This window comes from Esox lucius, chromosome 15 (genome assembly GCF_011004845.1).
Source record: "Esox lucius isolate fEsoLuc1 chromosome 15, fEsoLuc1.pri, whole genome shotgun sequence".
Classification (NCBI taxonomy): domain Eukaryota; kingdom Metazoa; phylum Chordata; class Actinopteri; order Esociformes; family Esocidae; genus Esox; species Esox lucius.
In genome coordinates this window covers 31,459,252-31,480,934 of record NC_047583.1, presented here as the reverse complement: position 1 = coordinate 31,480,934, position 21,683 = coordinate 31,459,252, and the positions used below count along the sequence as shown (strand labels likewise).

The following is a 21,683-nucleotide window of genomic DNA, read 5'->3' as shown; positions in this document are numbered from 1 at the left end:
CATCTCCAAAACTACAGCCCTTCTGGGGTGTTCCCGGTCTGCAGTGGTCAGTATCTATCAAAAGTGGTCCAAGGAAGGAAAAGTGGTGAACCAGCGACAGGGTCATGGGCTGCCAAGACTCATTGATGCACATGGGGAGTGATGGTTGGCCTGGGTGGTCCAATCTAACAGACGAGCTACTGTATCTCAAATGCTGGAAAAGTTAATGCTGGTACTGATAGAAAGGTGTCAGAACACACAGTGCATCGTAGTTTGTTGTGTATGGGGCTGCATAGCCGCAGACCAGTCAGGGTGCCCATGCTGACCTTGGTCCACTGCCGAAAGCGCCTACAATGGGCATGTGAGCGTAAGAACTGGACTACAGAGAAATGGAGGAAGGTGGCCTGGTCTGATGAATCATGTTTTCTTTTACATTACGTGCATGGCTGGGTGCGTGTGCGTCGCTTACCTGGAGAACACATGGTACCTGGATGCACTATGGCAGGGGTGTCAAACCGGTTCCACGGTGGGCCGAGTGTCTGCAGGTCTTTGGGTTTTCCTTTAAATTGGTTCCCAGGTCAGACCTGAACAACCAGGTGGGGGTAGAAATTAACCAATTAGTGAACTAATTAATCAATCAGGTACAAGGTGAGAGCGAAAACCTGCAGACACTCGGCCCTCCGTGGAACCGGTTTGACACCTGTGCACTATGGGAAGAAGGCAAGCCGGCAGAGGCAGTGTGATGCTTTGGGCTATGTTCTGCTGGGAAACCTTGGCTCCTGGCATTCATGTGGATGTTACTTTGACACGTACCAACTACCTAAGCATTGTTTCAGATCATGTGTACCTTATCATGGCAACAGTAGTCCCTGATGGCATTGGCCTCTTTCAGTAGGATAGTGTGCCCTGCCACAAAGCCAAAATGGTTCAGGAAGGGTTTGAGGAACACAACAACAAGTTCAAAGTGTTGACTTGGCCTCCAAATTCCATCTGTGGAATTTTCCAGTCAAGCATCTGTGGGATGTGCTGGACAAACAGGTCCGATCTATGGAGGCCCCACTTCGCAACTTACAGGACTTGAAGGATCTGCTGCCAATGTCTTGGTGCCAGATAACACAGCACACCTTCAGAAGTCTAATGGAGTCCATGCCTTGATGGGTCAGGGCTGTTTTTGTGGCAAAAGGGGGACCTACACAATATTAGGCAGGTGGTCATAATGTTTAGGCTGAGTTGTGTATATCTTATGAATCTGCATCAGAAAATGTGTGTGTATTTCTATATATATATATTATAGCAGAAATGTTAGAAGTTGCTAAATGGCTATGTATATATATATTTATAGCCGTTTAGCTACTTCTGTACTGCTCATTGCTGTGAACTGATAAATCAGGGACCATACAACATGCATCCGTCCTGTTCCCATATCAACCTCTAGTCCATAGATGTGCTTCTAGCTAACGTTTTCACTGATATGGTTAAACAAGAAACACCTTAGTCAAAGATCTTTACAGCTGTGTGGTCACGTTTCGTGTCTGCCACCTCAGTGGGTTGCTGTGTAAAGCAGCCAGTGAGCGAGGACCCCCGAGAGGAGATTGGATGGCGGGGCTGATAGATGCGCTCAGCTTGGGGCTCCTTTGTACAAGAACCCATGGTGGGAATCCCATCTGAAACTGGTAAAGCACTCTGAAAGACAGATTGTCAGTTACCGGAACCGCAGGGACATCTCTGCTTCTCTGCTGGTGGCACACTCTTGGGAGGGAACACTGCGTTTATGGACAGATGAAGGGATAGATGGAGGAGATGAAGAAGAGCAGGAGGGAGATAGTGTGCACTACGTGTGATTTGTTTGTCTGATACTTTTTCCCCTGAACGCTTTATTATTGTAATAACAAATAGTTTCAAAACAACAAGGCAGTAGGCTAACCTCCCCTTGAATACAGACATTTTAGCTCAACCCCTGTGGATTTTGATACCTTGCCGAGGAGGGAGAGTTGCCATGGGCTCTGCAAATTGAATTATTTCTCAAGTGGTTGCCCGTTGCCTTTGTGTTCCCTTCCCACAATTTAAAAAATCCTGCTAGCGTCTCTCACAGTTAATTGTAATAGAGGTAGCCTCCTCCACTCCCTTCCATGAACAACAAACTGTGGACCTCCAGAAATAATGCTGTCATGTGTAGCTCTGTTGGTAGAGCATGCGGTTGTGGCATTAATTCCCATTCCAGGGCCCATATGAAAATGTATGCACTCACTTCTGTCAGTCACTTTTTGAGACTGTCTTCTAAATGATGTTAATATCAACCTTGTCTGTCCACATCAAGGAGGGGGCGTGGTATTAAGAGGTATGTGTATTTGTTCTTTACACAGTTTCCCACTTGCTTCATACCTTATGTTAACTGCTCCTTCAGATACCAGGTGCCCCGGCAGGAGGAAGTCATGCGACCACCTGTACACAGACGAGAATCCTGATTTCACGTGGAGCGTGGTGGCGGCGGAGAACCCCTGGGAAGAGGGAAGCAAGAAGATTGAAAGGAAGAGAGCAAGTCCACAGGGCTGGGAGGAAGGTAAGAATGAAGGTATCAAAACTCCCTCCAAGCTAGCAAAGTACAGTACCTTGAATGTCATAGTTTCTTTTATCCAGGTACTTCAAACATGATTCAGGAGCACAGTGTCCATATTGGGACATTTGTCATTCCCTAAAGCACTTACTGGAGACATTGTATGTCACAGAGAGGTGATAGCTAACACGTACAATTATTTTCAGAGAGTGTGCTTGTTCAGGAAATACTCTAACTGGATGAGCTCTGTTACACAACCTTGGTTCAACCAAACGGTGGTGCTAGAGGAGAAAAATGAAAAAATATTTCACTCTAGGCTGTTAAATTTTGACGTCAGAACACTACACTCGGAAAAACACAGGAGAACAGAAAAGAACAACGGTGTACACGACAGAAGGTAAAAAGAGATGCTTTCAACTGACTGAGCTGCAGGTGGAATACTACATGACTTGCATTAGAAGTTAGAGTATATTTCTGAGTGTTCTTGAGATATCTCTCTTCAAAGGGAGACTATTCAAAGTAAGACTGAGTGAGTAGTTTTCAGCTCCAGTAGGCTGTATCATCTAAAACATGAACGGACCACAGAACACTACTACTCCCAAACCTAATTTATTTAATTAACTTAGTTTTGTGTGTAAAACAGTGATCTGAGGTGAAAATGAGGGGTGTGCCTACTTCCTAACAGGAACCAAATATGTAGCTGTAACGTCCCCAAAAGCACATAAGCACAAACATTTTTATTGTCATTTCTAGGGAACTTGTTGGTATCCAGGAAGTTTGGTTTCAATGCTGTTGATAATAACTTAAATGTTTGAGCATTAGCTAGACAAAAGAAGAAAATATCCAATGTGCAATTGGAAATGAGAGAAAGAAAGGCTGGGAAAAGCAGAGCAGGGTTCAACATTAACAATGGCCCACTGACCCGGGGTCAGTAAGACCTAATGTTGGGCCAGTTGGAAAAGACAATTGCATCTATCCATAAAAACGTCTCCATTAAAATTCTTAGTATCGTATTTAAATGTTTGCTTGTCATCATTGTCACTCTTCCTGCTTAAATTTTTGCATGTTCTTGCATTAAAATGTGTCTGAACCGCTTATTCTCCGCTATCTGTGTGGTACAGTACTGGTGTCATCTTTTTGACCAATTATATTCGATGCCTCGTCTGTTTTCATACTTCATAGTGCATTCTAGAGTGGGACCAAACGTGGCATCATACGCAGAAAAGAACGGTTTCTGTGCGTCGAAAACAATAATGGCAAGGGACACGTACTGTCGTATCTGTTGTGCATTCCCAATGAAAGCGGTTAAAGCAGGGTGGTTTTTCAAAGGAACAACTACTGAAAACATGCTCTTAAGTCCCTGCAGCATGTGTTTAAGCCAAATGGGCTGTGGACAACCCTGCGGCCGCACCAATGAACGTCTGCCCGCTCCGAATGAATGAGGTGGCGCGTAGCCAAACACCTACGATGTTGTGAAGAGGTTGTCCATGACGTAGCCCATGAATACGGCTAGAAAATCCATACAGACGTGGCTTGTCCACTGTAAGTGTCGTGTTAACTACGTCTGCCTACGTGATGTTAACCACGCCTGACTACGTGATGTTAACCACGCCTGACTACGTGATGTTAACCACGCCTGCCTATGTGATGTTAACCACGCCTGCCTACGTGATGTTAACCACGCCTGCCTACGTGCTGTTGACTACGCCTGCCTACGTGCTGTTGACTACGCCTGCCTACGTGCTGTTGACTACGCCTGCCTACGTGCTGTTGACTACGCCTGCCTACGTGCTGTTGACTACGCCTGCCTACATGCTGTAAACTACGCCTGCCTACGTGCTGTCAACCACGCCTGCCTATGTGCTGTTAACTACGCCTGCCTATGTGCTGTTAACTACGCCTGCCTATGTGCTGTTAACCACACCTGCCTACGTGCTGTTGACTACGCCTGCCTATGTGCTGTTGACTACGCCTGCCTATGTGCTGTTAACCAGGCCTGCCTATGTGCTGTTAACCAGGCCTGCCTACGTGATGTTAACCACGCCTGCCTACGTGCTGTTGACTACGCCTGCCTACGTGCTGTTGACTACGCCTGCCTACATGCTGTAGACTACGCCTGCCTACGTGCTGTTAACCACGCCTGCCTACGTGCTGTTAACTACGCCTGCCTACGCGCTGTTAACTACGCCTGCCTACGTGCTGTTGACTACGCCTGCCTTTGTGCTGTTAACTACGCCTGCCTATGTGCTGTTAACCACGCCTGCCTACGTGCTGTTGACTACGCCTGCCTACGTGCTGTTAACCACGCCTGCCTATGTGCTGTAAATTACGCCTACCTACGTGCTGTAAACCAGGCCTGCCTACGTGATGTTAACCACGCCTGACTACGTGATGTTAACCACGCCTGCCTACGTGATGTTAACCACGCCTGCCTACGTGATGTTAACCACGCCTGCCTACGTGATGTTGACTACGCCTGCCTACGTGCTGTTAACTACGCCTGCCTACGCGCTGTTAACTACGCCTGCCTACGTGCTGTTGACTACGCCTGCCTTTGTGCTGTTAACTACGCCTGCCTATGTGCTGTTAACCACGCCTGCCTACGTGCTGTTGACTACGCCTGCCTACGTGCTGTTAACCACGCCTGCCTATGTGCTGTAAATTACGCCTACCTACGTGCTGTAAACCAGGCCTGCCTACGTGATGTTAACCACGCCTGACTACGTGATGTTAACCACGCCTGACTACGTGATGTTAACCACGCCTGCCTACGTGATGTTAACCACGCCTGCCTACGTGATGTTGACTACGCCTGCCTACGTGCTGTTGACTACGCCTGCCTACATGCTGTAAACTACGCCTGCCTACGTGCTGTAAACTACGCCTGCCTACGTGCTGTCAACCACGCCTGCCTATGTGCTGTTAACTACGCCTGCCTATGTGCTGTTAACCACGCCTGCCTATGTGCTGTTGACTACGCCTGCCTATGTGCTGTTGACTACGCCTGCCTATGTGCTGTTAACCAGGTCTGCCTATGTGCTGTTAACCAGGCCTGCCTACGTGATGTTAACCACGCCTGCCTACGTGCTGTTGACTACGCCTGCCTACGTGCTGTTGACTACGCCTGCCTACATGCTGTAGATTACGCCTGCCTACATGCTGTTAACTACGCCTGCCTACGTGCTGTTAACCACGCCTGCCTACGTGCTGTTAACTACGCCTGCCTACGCGCTGTTAACTACGCCTGCCTACGCGCTATTAACCACGCCTGCCTTTGTGCTGTTAACTATGCCTGCCTATGTGCTGTTAACCACGCCTGCCTACGTGCTGTTGACTACGCCTGCCTACGTGCTGTTAACCACGCCTGCCTATGTGCTGTAAATTACGCCTACCTACGTGCTGTAAACCAGGCCTGCCTACGTGCTGTTAACCACGCCTGCCTACGCGCTGTAAACTACGCCTGCCTACGCGCTGTAAACTACACCTGCCTGCGTGCTGTTAACTACGCCTGCCAATATGCTGTTAACTACGCCTGCCTACGTGCTGTTAATTACGCCTGCCTACATGCTGTTAATTACGCCTGCCTACGTGCTGTAAACTACGCCTGCCTACGTGCTGTAAACTACACCTGCCTACGTGCTGTAAACTACGCCTGCCTACGTGCTGTAAACTACACCTGCCTACGTGCTGTAAACTACACCTTTCTACGTGCTGTTAACTACGCCTGCCTACGTGCTGTTAACCACGCCTGCCTATGTGCTGTAAATTACGCCTACCTACGTGCTGTAAACCAGGCCTGCCTACGTGCTGTTAACCACGCCTGCCTACGCGCTGTTAGCTACGCCTGCCTACGTGCTAACTACGCCAGCCTACGTGCTGTTAACCACGCCGGCCTACATGCTGTTAACCACGCCGGCCTACGTGCTGTTAACTACGCCTGCCTACGTGCTGTTAACCACGCCGGCCTACGTGCTGTTAACTACGCCTGCCTACGTGCTGTTAACTACGCCTGCCTACATTCTGTTAACTACGCCTGCCTACATTCTGTTAACTATGTCTGCCTACATTCTGTTAACTACGCCTGCCTACATTCTGTTAACTATGTCTGCCTACATTCTGTTAACTATGCCTGCCTACATTCTGTTAACTATGTCTGCCTACATTCTGTTAACTATGCCTGCCTACGTGCTTACTAGCAGGGACACACAAGAAGCCTGCAAACCAACTACTGCGAATACCCACCTTTTGGATTGAATATGTCTTGCACCATATTTATGTGACAATAAATATATAATAGTTACATAAATTATTATATTTTAAAGCTTTTATATGTCACATCAAATGCAAGTATCTTCATAGAAAGATGATACATTTCAGACCAGATGGCTGGATAGGGCCAGTGAGAAGGAAAGTTTACACTGGACCCTGTAGAGGGAGGGATGGTCTAGTAGATGAGTGTATGTCCTTTATGACTCTTTCATTTTATTTTTTGTTTTTTCTTCATTTGTTTTGAACTGGCTGAGCAACTGCATCCACGACTGTGTTAATCCATAAAGCATTAAATGCTTTTTTCTGAGAAATTCATGCATTTATTTCCATTTGTTAGGAGGCATAGTAATGGAATGAGAGAGAGAAGTGATGATTGAGTGGTGTATGTGGGGGGCGGGTGGGGGACTACAAAGTTTGCACCTGGTTCCGGGAATTACAAACTCTTCAGGCACAACTTGTGCACTTCAAAGGCAAATCTATAATTTTTTTCTCACTGCAATTCAGTAACCTATGTTTTTTTTCTCTTGGAATTGTGACACTTGTCTGCTAATGTCTGTGCCTTCTGATTGGTCTTTGAAATGGCAAGGTAAGGATAACAAAAAACTGAAAAACAACCAAAATAGAACAGTTAAAAATGCCAAAGTGATCAAAGACGGTAGCTCATATGTACAGTACTGTATTTTACAGATAATACTTTCTGATATATTTTGCCACAGTGTAAAAGCAGAAAAGCAGACATGAATGACATAATTTGTATTTGGTTAAATATCTACGGGGTGGACAAAATAAAGAAAACACCACACGGAAAAGGAATGTTACTTTGAAGTAACTAAATCACAATTACAAATGCAGCAGCAGAGGTCACTTCAGGTTGATTGCCAATTTGCAGTACATATATGTAAGCTATAAAAGAGGTCTGACAGTTAAAGGGGAATAATGACGACATCTAAGATTTGTCTTTGTGAGTTCATAAATTGCTTGAAGTCATTGTGGGACTGTCTCTATGCATGCAGCTCTCTAACACAGGGAGACCAGGGTCAAGCTAGCGTGAGTGCAGTTTCATCTGGTTATATTGCTCTCGCCACACTAATACAATTTGACAACTTTGTTAAATAAAAATGATTTATGAAAAATGAATGTTCTTTCACATCGAAAACACAACATCGGGGGAACCTCAATCGATTGTGGCACATACCATATGATAAATTTGATAAATGTTGACCTTTTCTTACATCCCCTCCAAAGACTTGTTGGCTTATGCAGTAAAACCCACGATGACGTCAAAATGCATTCCCTGGGCTCTTCAATCTCCACATATGTACATCATAGACCCTCTATGGGAGGTTCTGGAGCGTAGAGTGCAAATAATTCAACCTCATTCATCCCTCTTAGAACTGGATTTTTTTCTTATAAAATTTGATGAGACAAAAAAGTGTGCCATTGCAGTTGAGGAAATGAATCAACATGTTGTAGTCCTTCAAGTATGTTATGTTTTTAAGTTAAGACACCCATTTCAAGGAACAAAAAAACATTGGAAATCTATGAGATAGCTCATTTGTAAGGTGTCTACAAAATGCCCTTTGGGTAACGAATTTTAATAGCTATTGGATCTTGTCCTCTAAGGCCACTCTTGACCGTGACATTGAATATTTATGGAAAGCACAGATGAGGATTTGTAAACTCTTCAACCAGATAGGAAGCTCAATTATTCATGCTTTCTGATATCATGGCAACACATGCCTCTCTTGCAAAAAAAAATCATGCAGTAACATTAAAGGATTTCCAACTTTTCTCATGAGAAAACTTTGCGCAATTAGCTATCATGTAACCAACTGAGCACCTCATTATATTCGGTGACAGATTCCATATCAGACAATTAAAATTGTTGACATATTTGGAATTGATCAAGCAAATATTCACAGAAGTGCCCTTACCAGAGGTCCACCAGCACGTTCTGATATTCCTCTAGATCACATGTAGAAATGTGTCCAAACACCTCCTAGTGTGATGACTGTTTCTGACAATTTCCAAAACCGTCATAGTTTCTAACCGATGAGATTTGGCTAGAACTTCATTATAAAGCCTTATACATGTACTCATAATGGAATATAATACAGTTATAATGCAGAATAAGCATATTATCCTGCTACAGAGTCATCTTTTATTGACAACACAATGCCTTGACGACCATGAATGGCTTTTTTTTTAACATTCATGGGCAATGTAAACGTGAAACTGTCAACCATTGGATTTCACAACTATTAATTTTATGCTATTCAACTTCTTGAATAAAGAATTAGAAAGAAAGTTTGTGTTGTGCCAATATAAAATGTGTAGAAAGTTTCACTTCACTGAAATTGGACAATGATATAGTATATCATATAGTGTAATTTTAAAATCTAATAATAATATAATATTAATCACAGATAACTTTTGTGGCTTCTAAATATGCTATAAACATTAATATATTAAATAATATGATGCTTATTGACAAAGTCAAGTATTATGCTGTATGATCTTTGAGGAAACATTGACAAGTAATTATGAAGCACTATTTTGCTGTACATTTTAAGTGATTATGATTGTACTTGAATTATGGAATGAAGAGTCTATAACTATGATAACTGCCTTATGCTGTTACTGTAATACTATTATATTGTATTTTGAGTGCATGTAATATGCTGCATAATGCATTATGCATATGGCTGTTATAGAATTACCAAGATTTGTATAAATGGATGAATAAAGCAGCTGTCTAATATTTCTAGATATTTATTAAATATGACCTATATACAGCACCCACCTTTCCCTCAAGAAGAGCGTCTATAAAACAATCATAAATAAAAAAAAAATTTTTAATACTTTATACTTAATACTTTGTCAAGAATACTTTGCAGACAATTACTGCTTGAAGTCTGAAAAGCATGGACATCCCCAAACACTGGGTTTCCTCCTTTGTGATGCTTTGTCAGGCCTTTGTTAGGCTTTAATGCAGCTGTCTTCAGATGTGGTTTTTTCATGGGTCTTTCTGCCTTACATTATGTCTTCAGCATGCTCGATTGGGTTGAGATCAGGTGATTGACTCTGCCATTGCAGAATATTCCACTTCTTTCTCTTAAAATAATTGTCATTGTCATCAGTGCTTGACATTAACTTTTTTGCTCACCAGCCACTGTGGCTAGTGGTTTTCCGAAGTTACTAGCCACTCAGCATTTTCACTAGCCACCATTTTGTTGTTAGGGAATTACGTTTTATTTGATAAAATTTGACTATGATGTGCTACATCTTAGCCTGTCTTGTTCACTGGTTCAGTCACTAATACGCAAAGGTGGTACCCCACTCTACTGGACACCCCTCTGTGAAATACTTTATATAATGTGGCTCCACACTTGAAAAAGACAACTATTATAGTTTTAAATCTGCCCTATTGTCCATGTCCACTTGTGCAGGTAATGCATGCTACAATGTCCTCCCTAATATCAACCAAAATATTAAAGCAATATATATATTCTTAACATAACCTAGAACTTTTAACATGCTATTTAAAAAGATATATGAAATTACCCATCAGTTTTATAATTAATCACAGTCAATATTATTGTTGTCTATTTTTAATGTTAATATAGACACGCCACAGCCAAATTCTACCCGGATTAGGCGGGTGGGCAGGTGCCAATGTCAAGCCCTGATTGTCATTGTCCATCTGTAGAGTGAAGCACCGTCCAATCAACTTTGCTGAATTTGGCTGAATCTGAGCAGACAATATATCCCTATACACTTCAGAATTCATCCGACTGCTTCTGTCTTCTGTCACATCATCAATAAACACTAGTGATCCAATACCATTGGAAGTGTTAGAAATCGGCCGTTTTGTATAGTGGTTGTAATAATTAGCATACCCGTTTGTCAAGGGAGAGAGAAAGTATATTATTTATTGCAGCATTAGAAAGTCTTGTTCATGAGGTTACGGACCTGGTCTTCCTTACACAACCTCAATCTCATCTCAGTCAATCTCTTCTCACTGTAATGTTGGTTACCAGCTAGCCTATACATTAAGGGCGTTTCTAACTTTTTAGGAGTCAACCCCCATGCCATATGGCCATCGTAAACATTCCTGTCATTAGAGCGCTACCTACTGAGAGATAATCTAAACAGAGAGGTTTCTGTATGCATATCCTGTTGTACCTGTGACAGATTTCTACCTGTAAAATAGGGAAAACATCTACCTTTGTCAGGGACCATCTATAATAGGGAACAATTCACTGTCCAAACAAACCATGATAGCCATCATAATGTAGATAATTAAGCATCATCACAAATACGCCGAAGTCCAATACTGGGATTGTCATCGTGTAGAGTTTCCCACCTGTCTTGCGAGAAACAAACCTTCATACATATGAAATCACCATATCAGTTTATTTAGGAAAATCTTAGATTGTAAGGAAAGAAGTAAGTTTCCAATCAAGTGTCCTTCAGTTCTCGTCTTCAGTTTTCTTTGTCTTGCATCAGTGATGAAAGTTCCAAAATCAATTATTGCAGTCAGTGTGATGTGGACCCAGCAATTTGCCTGGTTGTCCTAACAAGTCAGTGTAGGTGTATAATGGATAAGTGAGTTTCCAACACTTCACTTAATCAAGATTAACACCACAACAGTGTATTCCACTGTGTTGGGACCCTGTGACCTTTCCAGTCAACTGGCCCGTGGTACTCTGACCTGTAGTATTTGGAGTCCTTTAGGACTCAGGTGGATTCTCCTCATCTCACTGTCAACGATTCATCTATAAATGGAGTGTGAAGCCAAGTGATCTGACCCTGGCATCGTTCTGCCATGTGAGTGGTCAGGAAAATTCGAAACAGATTCAACCAATGTGGTTGTAGAGGTCCTTTTTGAACATGTTGCTGGTACTCACACTCAGTTGTCTGTGTCCAGTCAGTGACATGATGTATCATCAGAAAAGGGGTTGTGATGTCCTGATCTGTTGAAAGTATAACTGCAAAACAACGATTAGTGTGGTTCAACAGTCCATCGGACTTTCATCCACTGGGTATGGTTCCGTCAACTCCCAACAATGAAGACAATAGATCAGTCCTGGAAACTTGTGGATCTCAGAAGTTCCATCATAAGAGTGAAGTGTACACTCTATTCAGACAAGTTTCCATAAAAGTCTATGTCAAAGTTCCTTTCCCATCCAGAACTGGCTTGGTTGTTTTATGACTCCTTGTGCTATATTAATGCCCGATAGCAGCTAGCAGTGGAATAAAATTGTCAGACTTGACTTTGCTTAGCCAAATCAGAAAAAAACTAATTGTTTCACAAAACTCCTTATAAATACCAATTTGATTTGCCTTGAGCCCTAAGCTCAACTCTTTCCAATCATAATCAATTATCATATCATACATCCCCCCTGCCTTCACTTCATTAAGTCAATGGAAAATGACACCATGAGTGAATGCAAAACAATGACAAATAAGGCTACAGGAGGCGCCATCCTGAACCCACACTGGCCATCTTTTCAGGACAGACATGAAAAATAGAGAATTGGTAGTAGGGATGGATCTATAATCCATTCGATAAGGAGTTGCATCCTGTATATTCATCAAAACAAAGTGAACAAGTTAAAAACACAAACATTCACTAATACAAAGACATCAATGTGCAACACGGTCGCTTGTGCGAAGGAATTATAAACCATATAACCCATTAACAAATTTTACCACATAGCTAAACAGCTCTCAAATTTGTCTTTGCCACAGTACCATCACACAGGTCTGTGAAATTGGCTATCATGCATTTATAATATCCTGTAGTTTCTTGGCACATGCCTAACTAAATTGTTCGGCCCCCAGGGGATAAACTGTGCAACTAAATTGTAGGAGTGAAAACTCCAGCCCATGTGCAGTGGTTTACCTGTTGCAACCACCAGGGCAATTGTATTAGCATAGCGACAGCATACAACTTTAGAATTTTTACAGGCAACGGCCAAACTACCTCATGAAAAACAGTGTCTTGTGTAACCTCCTAAATTTTAGGGAATTCGCAAAGTTAGATTCATTTTTATTCCAAATAGTGGCGGTCAGCTAAACCTTAAATCACAACTTTATGCTTTTTCTTTGTTTTATCATCAACAATGGGGGATGACTTTTGGTCTCTACCCTCACTTCAGTTGGTTTCAAAATCATACATTTCAACATTAAAGCTATTGAGAGGAAAATATATGTAGCTTTCACTTAATGTTTGTTTATCCCAAAACTGTATATGCTTTTGTTGATAAAATTACCATAGATGAGACCAGACTGAACACTCAAATTCCCTTAGTAATAGGCTACTCTGATGTAATGGGAAAGGTTGCTACTATGAGCTACATTTATGGCAATCCATTAAAAAGGCCAAATGTTAGTTTATGGTCCTCAGACTATCCTATCAATTTAGCCGACATCCTTGGTTAACTGGAGATTTTGATTTAGTGTCCAACCCATCTAATATTTTCGCAGTTTGTAGAAATGTGCTCATCATTATCTATACAACAACTCAACATTAGGGTGGAAATTAAGAAACTCTTAAGAATGGCAATCCAGACAGAAAACAGATGTATGACGTCACTAAAATCAAGGTACAATAAGTAATCCAAAGGAAACTCAATGTAGGCCTTAAACACGGTTACATCAATTACCTATTTGTTCATTAGTCAATTTACCATTTTAGAATTTAAACTCCATTAACGTGTATCAGGTGTTGGTTTTGAAAACAAGCATTATCCCAGTTATCGTTGGTAAATACAAATAAGAGAAACTATATTATTTAACCAAACTCAATTCAGCATTTAAAATACATCTAATTGTTATGTTGGGGAATAAACTCGCTTCAGCTGTATTACCCTTTTTTTTTTTTAAGGCTATGACTATATTGGATTCAAATTCAGTCCTCATGGGACACTGCGTGTCTCCTTAAAGTACAAGTCTATCACCATGTGGATTCTTCATCCTACCACTTATACAATATAAAAGGAGAGTGAAAACACAATACGTTAACCTTTTTGTAAGACAACCTTGAGACTATTTTACCAGATTAGAAAATCATTGTACCAAATTCTAATTCATCATAGGTTTCAGATGTACCCACTTGTGCTAGCGAACAGCTCAGCAAGCAACAGACAAGTACCACGTGGTGGGCCTTGATTAAGGCCTACCTACATTGTGAGACCCCCCTTGAGGCCTTACGGTTTTAAACATTATCATCAACGCAATAAATACGTTTGACTCAAAATTACATAAGTACACATGACAAAACAGGTTATTTCTTGAATACCTATTAAAACATGTTCAAGCATGACAGAACAAAACAGGCTATTTCGAATGCCTATTAAAACATGCTATATAACATTCAATTGCTTCTCAAACTACATGTAATATTTAATTAAATAAGCTTGGCTATTACCGAGGAAGGTGATCAGGTTTCCTTGATAAGTTCCAGCTTCATTTAATGATTAAGTACGATACATTTTTAGGAAATAAACATTTAAGAACTCTGAATCAATGATTATGAAAGCTCACGTCAGTTCCTAGTATTGTCCATGATTCCAGGATCCCATAAGAGAGACTCCATCTTGAGACTACTGTCGGTCAGCCAGGTGGTCAAACAGAATGAATCTTCGTCCATTTCGATTGTCTCCTTTTGCGCCTTTCGACTGTTGTCCTTTCTCGGCCATCTTAACTTTCCTCTGTCTTCTCTCTTCGTCTGTACCACACTCTCCATCTGTCCATATACAACTTCCTCGGAATCCATCTTGTTTAGCCGGAAAACGTTCTTTTTCTTTCTGTCCATTTCGAGTCCAGGCATCGTTGTTAATGATCCTTTTCGTTCTTGATGGTATCCTATTCGCGCCTTGCTTTTTAAACATGAACGCATCATGCGCGTCAGAGGCTGCAGTCCTCTTGTTGTATTTGTACAACTGGACGGCATTATATTTTTACTTGTACAAGTCACTGTATAATTGCCGAAAAATACAATATCACACACTAATCCCGAAAAGGAAAATGGAGTGTCATCATACTATGGCGACATGGAATACAGTTCAGCACTGAAGCACACCGGTCAACGCCCCAACAAATTGAGACGGACTGTCCGCACCCGCAGACAGATTCCACGCAATAAAAATCACGGCCTAGTCGGGTCGTCATAGGGCTTGTTTGACAAACTAATGCTTTTTGCAATCTTGACAGTTCGTTCTATGGCGTAGTTTAATGACTCACTGTTCAGTTGTTTTCAGCAACCAGTAACCGGGAAAAACAACTTCTTCCTCGCGATTGCAAATCGAGCCCCTAAGCTCTCCAGCTGAAGTTCAGCAGAATCGTTAAAACATATCCATCGGGTCGCGGCAGCATCGTGTTAGAAATCGGCCGTTTTGTATAGTGGTTGTAATAATTAGCATACCCGTTTGTCAAGGGAGAGAGAAAGTATATTATTTATTGCAGCATTAGAAAGTCTTGTTCATGAGGTTACGGACCTGGTCTTCCTTACACAACCTCAATCTCATCTCAGTCAATCTCTTCTCACTGTAATGTTGGTTACCAGCTAGCCTATACATTAAGGGCGTTTCTAACTTTTTAGGAGTCAACCCCCATGCCATATGGCCATCGTAAACATTCCTGTCATTAGAGCGCTACCTACTGAGAGATAATCTAAACAGAGAGGTTTCTGTTGTTCTCATTATCTAGGCACATTCACTTCCAATGAAACGTACATTCATATTGTAATTGTTAATGCTCAGATTCTACAGAAGCCATGCTTGCCCATGCCATCACACTGCCTCCACCATGTTTTACAGATGATGTGGTATGCTTTGGATCATGAGCCAGTCCAAGACTTCTCCATACTTTTTTCTTCCCATCATTTTGGTAAAGGGTTGATCTTAGTTTCATCTGTCCAAAGAATGCTGTTCCAGAACTGGGCTGGCTTTTCTCAATGTTTTTTGAAAAAGTCTAATCTGGCTTTTCTATTTTTGAGGCTAATGAATGGTTTGCACCTTCTTGTTAATTCTGTATTTGCTCTCGTGAAGTCTTCTCTTTATGGTAAAGTTGGATAATGATATGCCTACCACCTGGAGAGTGTTCTTCCCTTGGCTGGATGTTGTGAAGGGTTTTTCTTTACTATGGAAAGAATCCTGCAATCATCCACCACTGTTGTCTTCCGTGGACATCCAGGCCTTTTTGTGTTGCAGAGCTCACCAGTGCATTTTCTTTTCTCAGAATGTACCAAACTCTTGATTTGGCCACTCATAATGTTCCTGCTCTCTCTGTGATGGATTTTTTTTTCTGCCTAAGGATGGCCTGTTTTATGCCTGTTGCATTGAGAGCTCTTTTGACCGCATGTTGTGGCTTCACAGCACCAGCTTTCAAATGTGAACACCACACCTGGAATCAACTCCGGACCTTTTACCTGCTTAATTGTTGAAGAAATAACAAAAGAATAGCCCACACCTGTCCATGAAACATCTTTTGTGTCAATTGTCCAATTACTTGAAAAAGAAGGGGGCATGTTAAAGAGGTGTAATTCCTAAACCCTTCCTCCAATTTGGATGTGAATGCCCTCAAATTAACGCTGAAACACTGCACTTAAAGCCCAAGTTTTGGTAAACAGCCAAAATAACAACACTTGTGTCAGTGTCCAATTATTTCCGGACCTAACTGTACTCTGAAATCTAAGAGTCTAGGAAAGACAATCATGTCTTCGGTTTCCGGCTTTGACTACTACAGGCTTTACAACTTCATACATGTGCAAGTCACCCATGCCATGTGCACTAATGGACCCCTACACCATCAGGGATGCTGGCCTTTGAACTTTGCACTGATAACAAGCCGGGTGGTCCCTTTCCTTTTTAGCCTGGGGGACACGGCGTCCATGATTCCCAAAAATTATTTCACATTTTGATTCGTCAGACCACTGGACAGTTTTCTACTCTGGCTCAGTCCATCTTAAATGAGATCGTGCCCTGAGAACACGGCAGCGTTTCTGGATCTAGTTTCTTTGCATGGTAGAGTTTTAACTTGCATTTGTGGATGCTGCGACAAACTGTGTTCACAGACAATGGTTTTCAGAAGTGTTTCTGAGTCTATGCAGTAATTTCCACTACAGAATTATTTCTGTTTTTAATGAAGTGCCGTCTCAGGGCCCGAAGATCATGGCCATCCAATATTGGTTTTCATCCTTGACCATTGTCTACAGAGATTTCTTCAGATTCCCTGAATCTTTTTATGATATTATATACTGTAGATAATGAGATCGCCCAACTCTCTGCAACGTTGAGAAACATTATTCTTGACATATTTCCCGCCCAGTCTTTAACAGAGTGGTGAAATCCTCCCCCATTTATAAAACATCCTCTCTGGGATGCTTATTTTATACACAATCATGTTACTGACCTGTTGCCAATTGACCTAATTAGTTGTGAGATGTTCCACCAGGTTATTTTGTTGTATTACATAACTTTTCCAGTCTTTTGTTGCCTCTGTCCCAGCTTTTTTGAAACATGTTGCTGGCATCAAATTCAAAGTGAGCATGTATTTTTCAAAGAAATTTGATATTTTGTCTTTGTACTATTTTCTAATAAATATAGGGTTTAAACGATTAGCACATCTTTGCATTTTGTTTTTATTTTCATTTTACATAGCGTCCCAAATTTTTTGGGACAGGATTTTAGCTTTGAGGTGCCCATGTCTTTTTCTCAAAGCTATGGTTTGAGCTATAAACAAATATCCTCCTCACTTAGATTAAGTGCAGTCTCAGGAACAAGCCACTACTCAAAGCTTTGCTCTGCATTTGTCAGACCATGCATATAGTGGACAAAAACAGGTACTATTCAATAAATCTGCCATTTGAGTACCGGTGGGGCGTCTTTTTCTCAAACTAGACATTCTAATGTATTTGTCCTCTTGCTCAGTTATGCTGAGTTAAAAAAATAATAATACTGTGGCCTCCCACTCCTCTTTCTATTCTGGTTAGAGCCGGTTTTGCTTTTCTGTGAAGGAAGTATTACACAGCCTTGTACAAGAGCTTCAGTTTCTTAGCAATTTCTCGCAAAGAATAGCCTTCATTTCTCAGAAAAGAAATAGACAGAAAGAGGAAACGTCTTTGTTTTTGGTCATTTTCAGCATGTAATCAAAACCCAAATTGCTGATGCTCCCGTTACTGATCAGTCTAAATAAGGCCAGTTGAATTTCTTCTTTAATCAGCACAGCAGTTTTCAGCAGTGTTAACATAATTTCAAAAGGGTTTTCTAAAGCTCAATTAGACTTTTAAAATGATTAACTTGCGTTAACAAACACTATGTGCCATTGGAACACAGGAGTGATAGTTGCCAATAATGGGCCCCTGTACGCCAATGTAGATATTCCATTGAAAATCAGGCGCTTCTGGCTACAATAGTCATTTAGAACATTAACAATGTCTACACTGTATTTCTGATCAATTTGATGTTATTTTAATTGACAAAAAAAAAATGCTATTCTTTCAAAAACCAGGACATTTCAAAGTAACTCCAAACTTTTTAATGGTTGAGTACCCCATCCCCATCTTCTTCCGCTTATCCGGGGCCGGGTCGCGGGGGCAGCAGTCTAAGCAGGGATGCCCAGACTTCCCTCTCCCCAGACACTTCCTCCAGCTCTTCCGGGGGGACACCGAGGCGTTCCCAGGCCAGCCGGGAGACATAGTCCCTCCAGCGTGTCCTAGGTCTTCCCCGGGGTCTCCTCCCGGTGGGATGGTTGAGTACATTTATCAAATCAGATACTTTGTGACATTTGCCCCATTTCACTTGAGGAACAGCAGTTGAGTGTTTTTTCCTTTAAAAATAAACCATGAATTGAATTGCTCATTACATTGAGGTTTCTGTTGATCAGCTTACAGTCTAGGAGTGCAGTAGATAACGCAATAAGAACATAAACCTTTTTGCCAGCATATAGCCGCATTGGCAGAATTGTTCATGAAGATAGGAAATTCACAACAATTGTGGTCCTGTTCACAGGCCTTTGAAATGCATAGTTAAAATCCACTAGTATGGGATACCGTTTGGGTCTTAAATAACACACTTCAACATGTTTAGTAAGGCTATTGAACAATCAGCACTTTACATGTATATTCTTTTCTACACGCAGGGATTACACTGTAATTCATAATGCAAATGTTACATGGATTCATCGGTACGTATGTAATGATAGCAGGACAGTAGTGTGGTACACCTGTTGTTCCAGGAAAGCCAGTACTGTGGTCATGGCAAGAAGGGATAAAACCCTTCCCTTCCTCAAGGTAGCTACGACTGATGGCCAGAAAAAAGTATTTACTAAAAGGCTATCTAATGGATGCAAACAACGCTTTCCCCTAACAAACTTAAAGCTACTGATCCAAAATCATGTTTTTAGCTGGGGAGGCTGGCCAGAAATAAAGGTCAAACATATAGGCCATATAGATCTACACACCAATGTGGGTGAGCGTTTCCTATGATGTGTTAGCTCAGATACATATCTGAGGTATCAGCCTTGGGTAAAAGCAAAAGCCATCTGTATGAAAGACAAAGGTTTGAAGGTAAATATTCATAATTGTAACTGTACACAGATGAATCGCACAAGGAATATAAAAAAAAATTATACTTCAAGGGATCATACATTAAATCCACAGCTGACTCGACAGTAACCTGCTCAGTGTCTCTTTGGTGCCTATTTCCCATCAAGTGTAACATTTCAGTAATATACATAAAAAAGAAGACTGTACATGGCTTAAGGTAAAAAGAAGCAAAGTACAAATGAAATGTATGTGCATAATCGCCTCAACCCTTCAGATCATGCACAATGCAGTGGGTGTGCTTTGAATGATTAGTCGAATCAACCTCTTCAGTACATTCCAACCAGCAACTGAATTTTAAAGGGATGGAAATAAGTGCTGAAAAGTTGGATGGATATGATCCATGAAAAGGCCAGGGCTATTTACTCTGCTGGTATTATCGGATGATGGTGAAATTCTGAGCTTTTGCACTGCATTGCCTAGGTGTGGGTACGTTGGGAACGAGTCATGGCAATACCTGCCAGTCACTTTCAAGTGGGGACATTGGTTGACCTATGGTGAGATAGCTTTTAGCACAGTATATGTTTGCAGTTGCTTTGGCATACATGGATGCAAACACTTCTTTATTGCAAAATCTGTAGGGGAGAATGAAAACTGAAGCTGAACATATTTTTTTTGTCACCTTGCTTGGTAGGAACCAAAACCTACACATCATTTGGTTTGACCTGGTGGTTAGTACTATAAAACAACTGCTCACCCCACTCATGGCGAGTCAGTTTTTCCACACTTGCATGTCAGGTTTCATCATAGAATGCTGGATAACCACATTGCACCCATCTGTGCCCCAATGTTTGATATTACAGTTGACGCTTAGCCATATTCGAGACATAGCTAATGTGGCTAATGTCAGCATGTTGGAAAACGTGGTCAGGTGATGAGTATAAGGGATCAATGGGCGTGACATTTGTTTTACCGTTGTTTTATTTATCTGTGTTTAGCAAAGTGCATCACTGCAAAGGCTATGTGTCCATTGTCAGAGGGCACAGGAAAGGGTTTGTCCACGTTGATGAACAGGTGGTAACCGTAGGTGCTGGCACAAATACTAGCAAAAGCCAAAGGTGGCAATCAAGATGGTCAGTCAACGTCTTTGAGCTGTTGGCTTCTCTGGCGACCATCTCCACTTGGGAAGGCTTTTTTTCCAGATCACATTTTAACCCCTCCTGAAACTCACACAGAGTTGTCTGAATTTGATTACACATAGATTTTCACTTCAATACACTGAGTGGGAAAGGCTTTCGCTGACATAGAGGAGCCCCAACGGGTGGGAGATATATCCAGTAGGCTGCCTGTTTGCCATGGCTATTGATTTGTTTGTTTTTAACAGAGTGCCCTCAATCCAGCATTTCTTTAATTTTGCAATGCAAAGAGGAGTTTTTGAATCAGGGCTGGAGCCCAGTGCGAGTCGCATCAACCTTGCTGTGACAAAGCGTTGGAAAGAGAAATACAGTTAGAGGTGTATGTGCATGTGCTAGTGTTTGGAAGGATGAACTACATGTGGTTCAACTAGTATTTAATTACATTTTGATGTTGCTTGGTGGTAGTTTAACTATATTCAAATCCAGGTAGTGTTTCGAGCAATGACATATTTGCCATGTGTTGGTAGTTAACTAACTTAACTTTTTGTTACCTAGTAAAGCCTAAAAACGTCACTTCAGGCCTACCATGTCAGTGAGATCCAACACCCTCTATTCCTTATTTGGACAATGGACACCTGTTTGTTGCCATTGCCCTCACCTGTGTTCTTTATCAAGTTACTCCTTCCCTAGTATGTCTTTTCGGTCATTGTTTTGGATTCCATTCCTTTTTGTAGCGTTGTTTTGTTCAAGTCTTGTTTTAGTTTTTGTTATGTCATAGTTATTTTATTACAGAAGGAACGACACATTTACACACACATACGTTTGTGGCAGGCCTTTACATGTTCAACAATGTAGCCTACCGATAAGGGGACATGATGAAACAATCCCTACTTAGGAATTTGAATGTTTACTGGGGATGTACTTCATAGACCAAACACACTCTTCTGTCAGTGACACATGCTTATACAGCAAATAGAATGACGCACCTGGTACAGTTGGGAAATAAGAAATAATTTTGCAAAGCAATTATCTTCAAAGGGAAAATCAGGTCTTGTCAGGGAGAACATACAGCAGTGGGAACAACGATGCAGCAGCAATTATCTCAAAGGCAACATTTGGGGAGTGTAGTTTTCCATTATAGATAGATATATTTTTTGCTCTTCGTTTTTTTTTTCTTGCTGTCGCCAGAAACCAT

General features: G+C 41.6%; 1 protein-coding gene across 1 annotated transcript in view; it reads left to right on the top strand.

Annotated features, from left to right (window-relative positions):
- alk (ALK receptor tyrosine kinase) overlaps positions 1-21,683 on the top strand; it is a 630,515-nt gene that overhangs the window by 267,107 nt on the left and 341,725 nt on the right. The window contains exon 3 of the mRNA XM_020053911.3: positions 2,384-2,539. Within this exon, the coding sequence (XP_019909470.3) occupies positions 2,384-2,539 (156 nt within the window). The remainder of the gene's footprint in view (positions 1-2,383; positions 2,540-21,683) is intronic.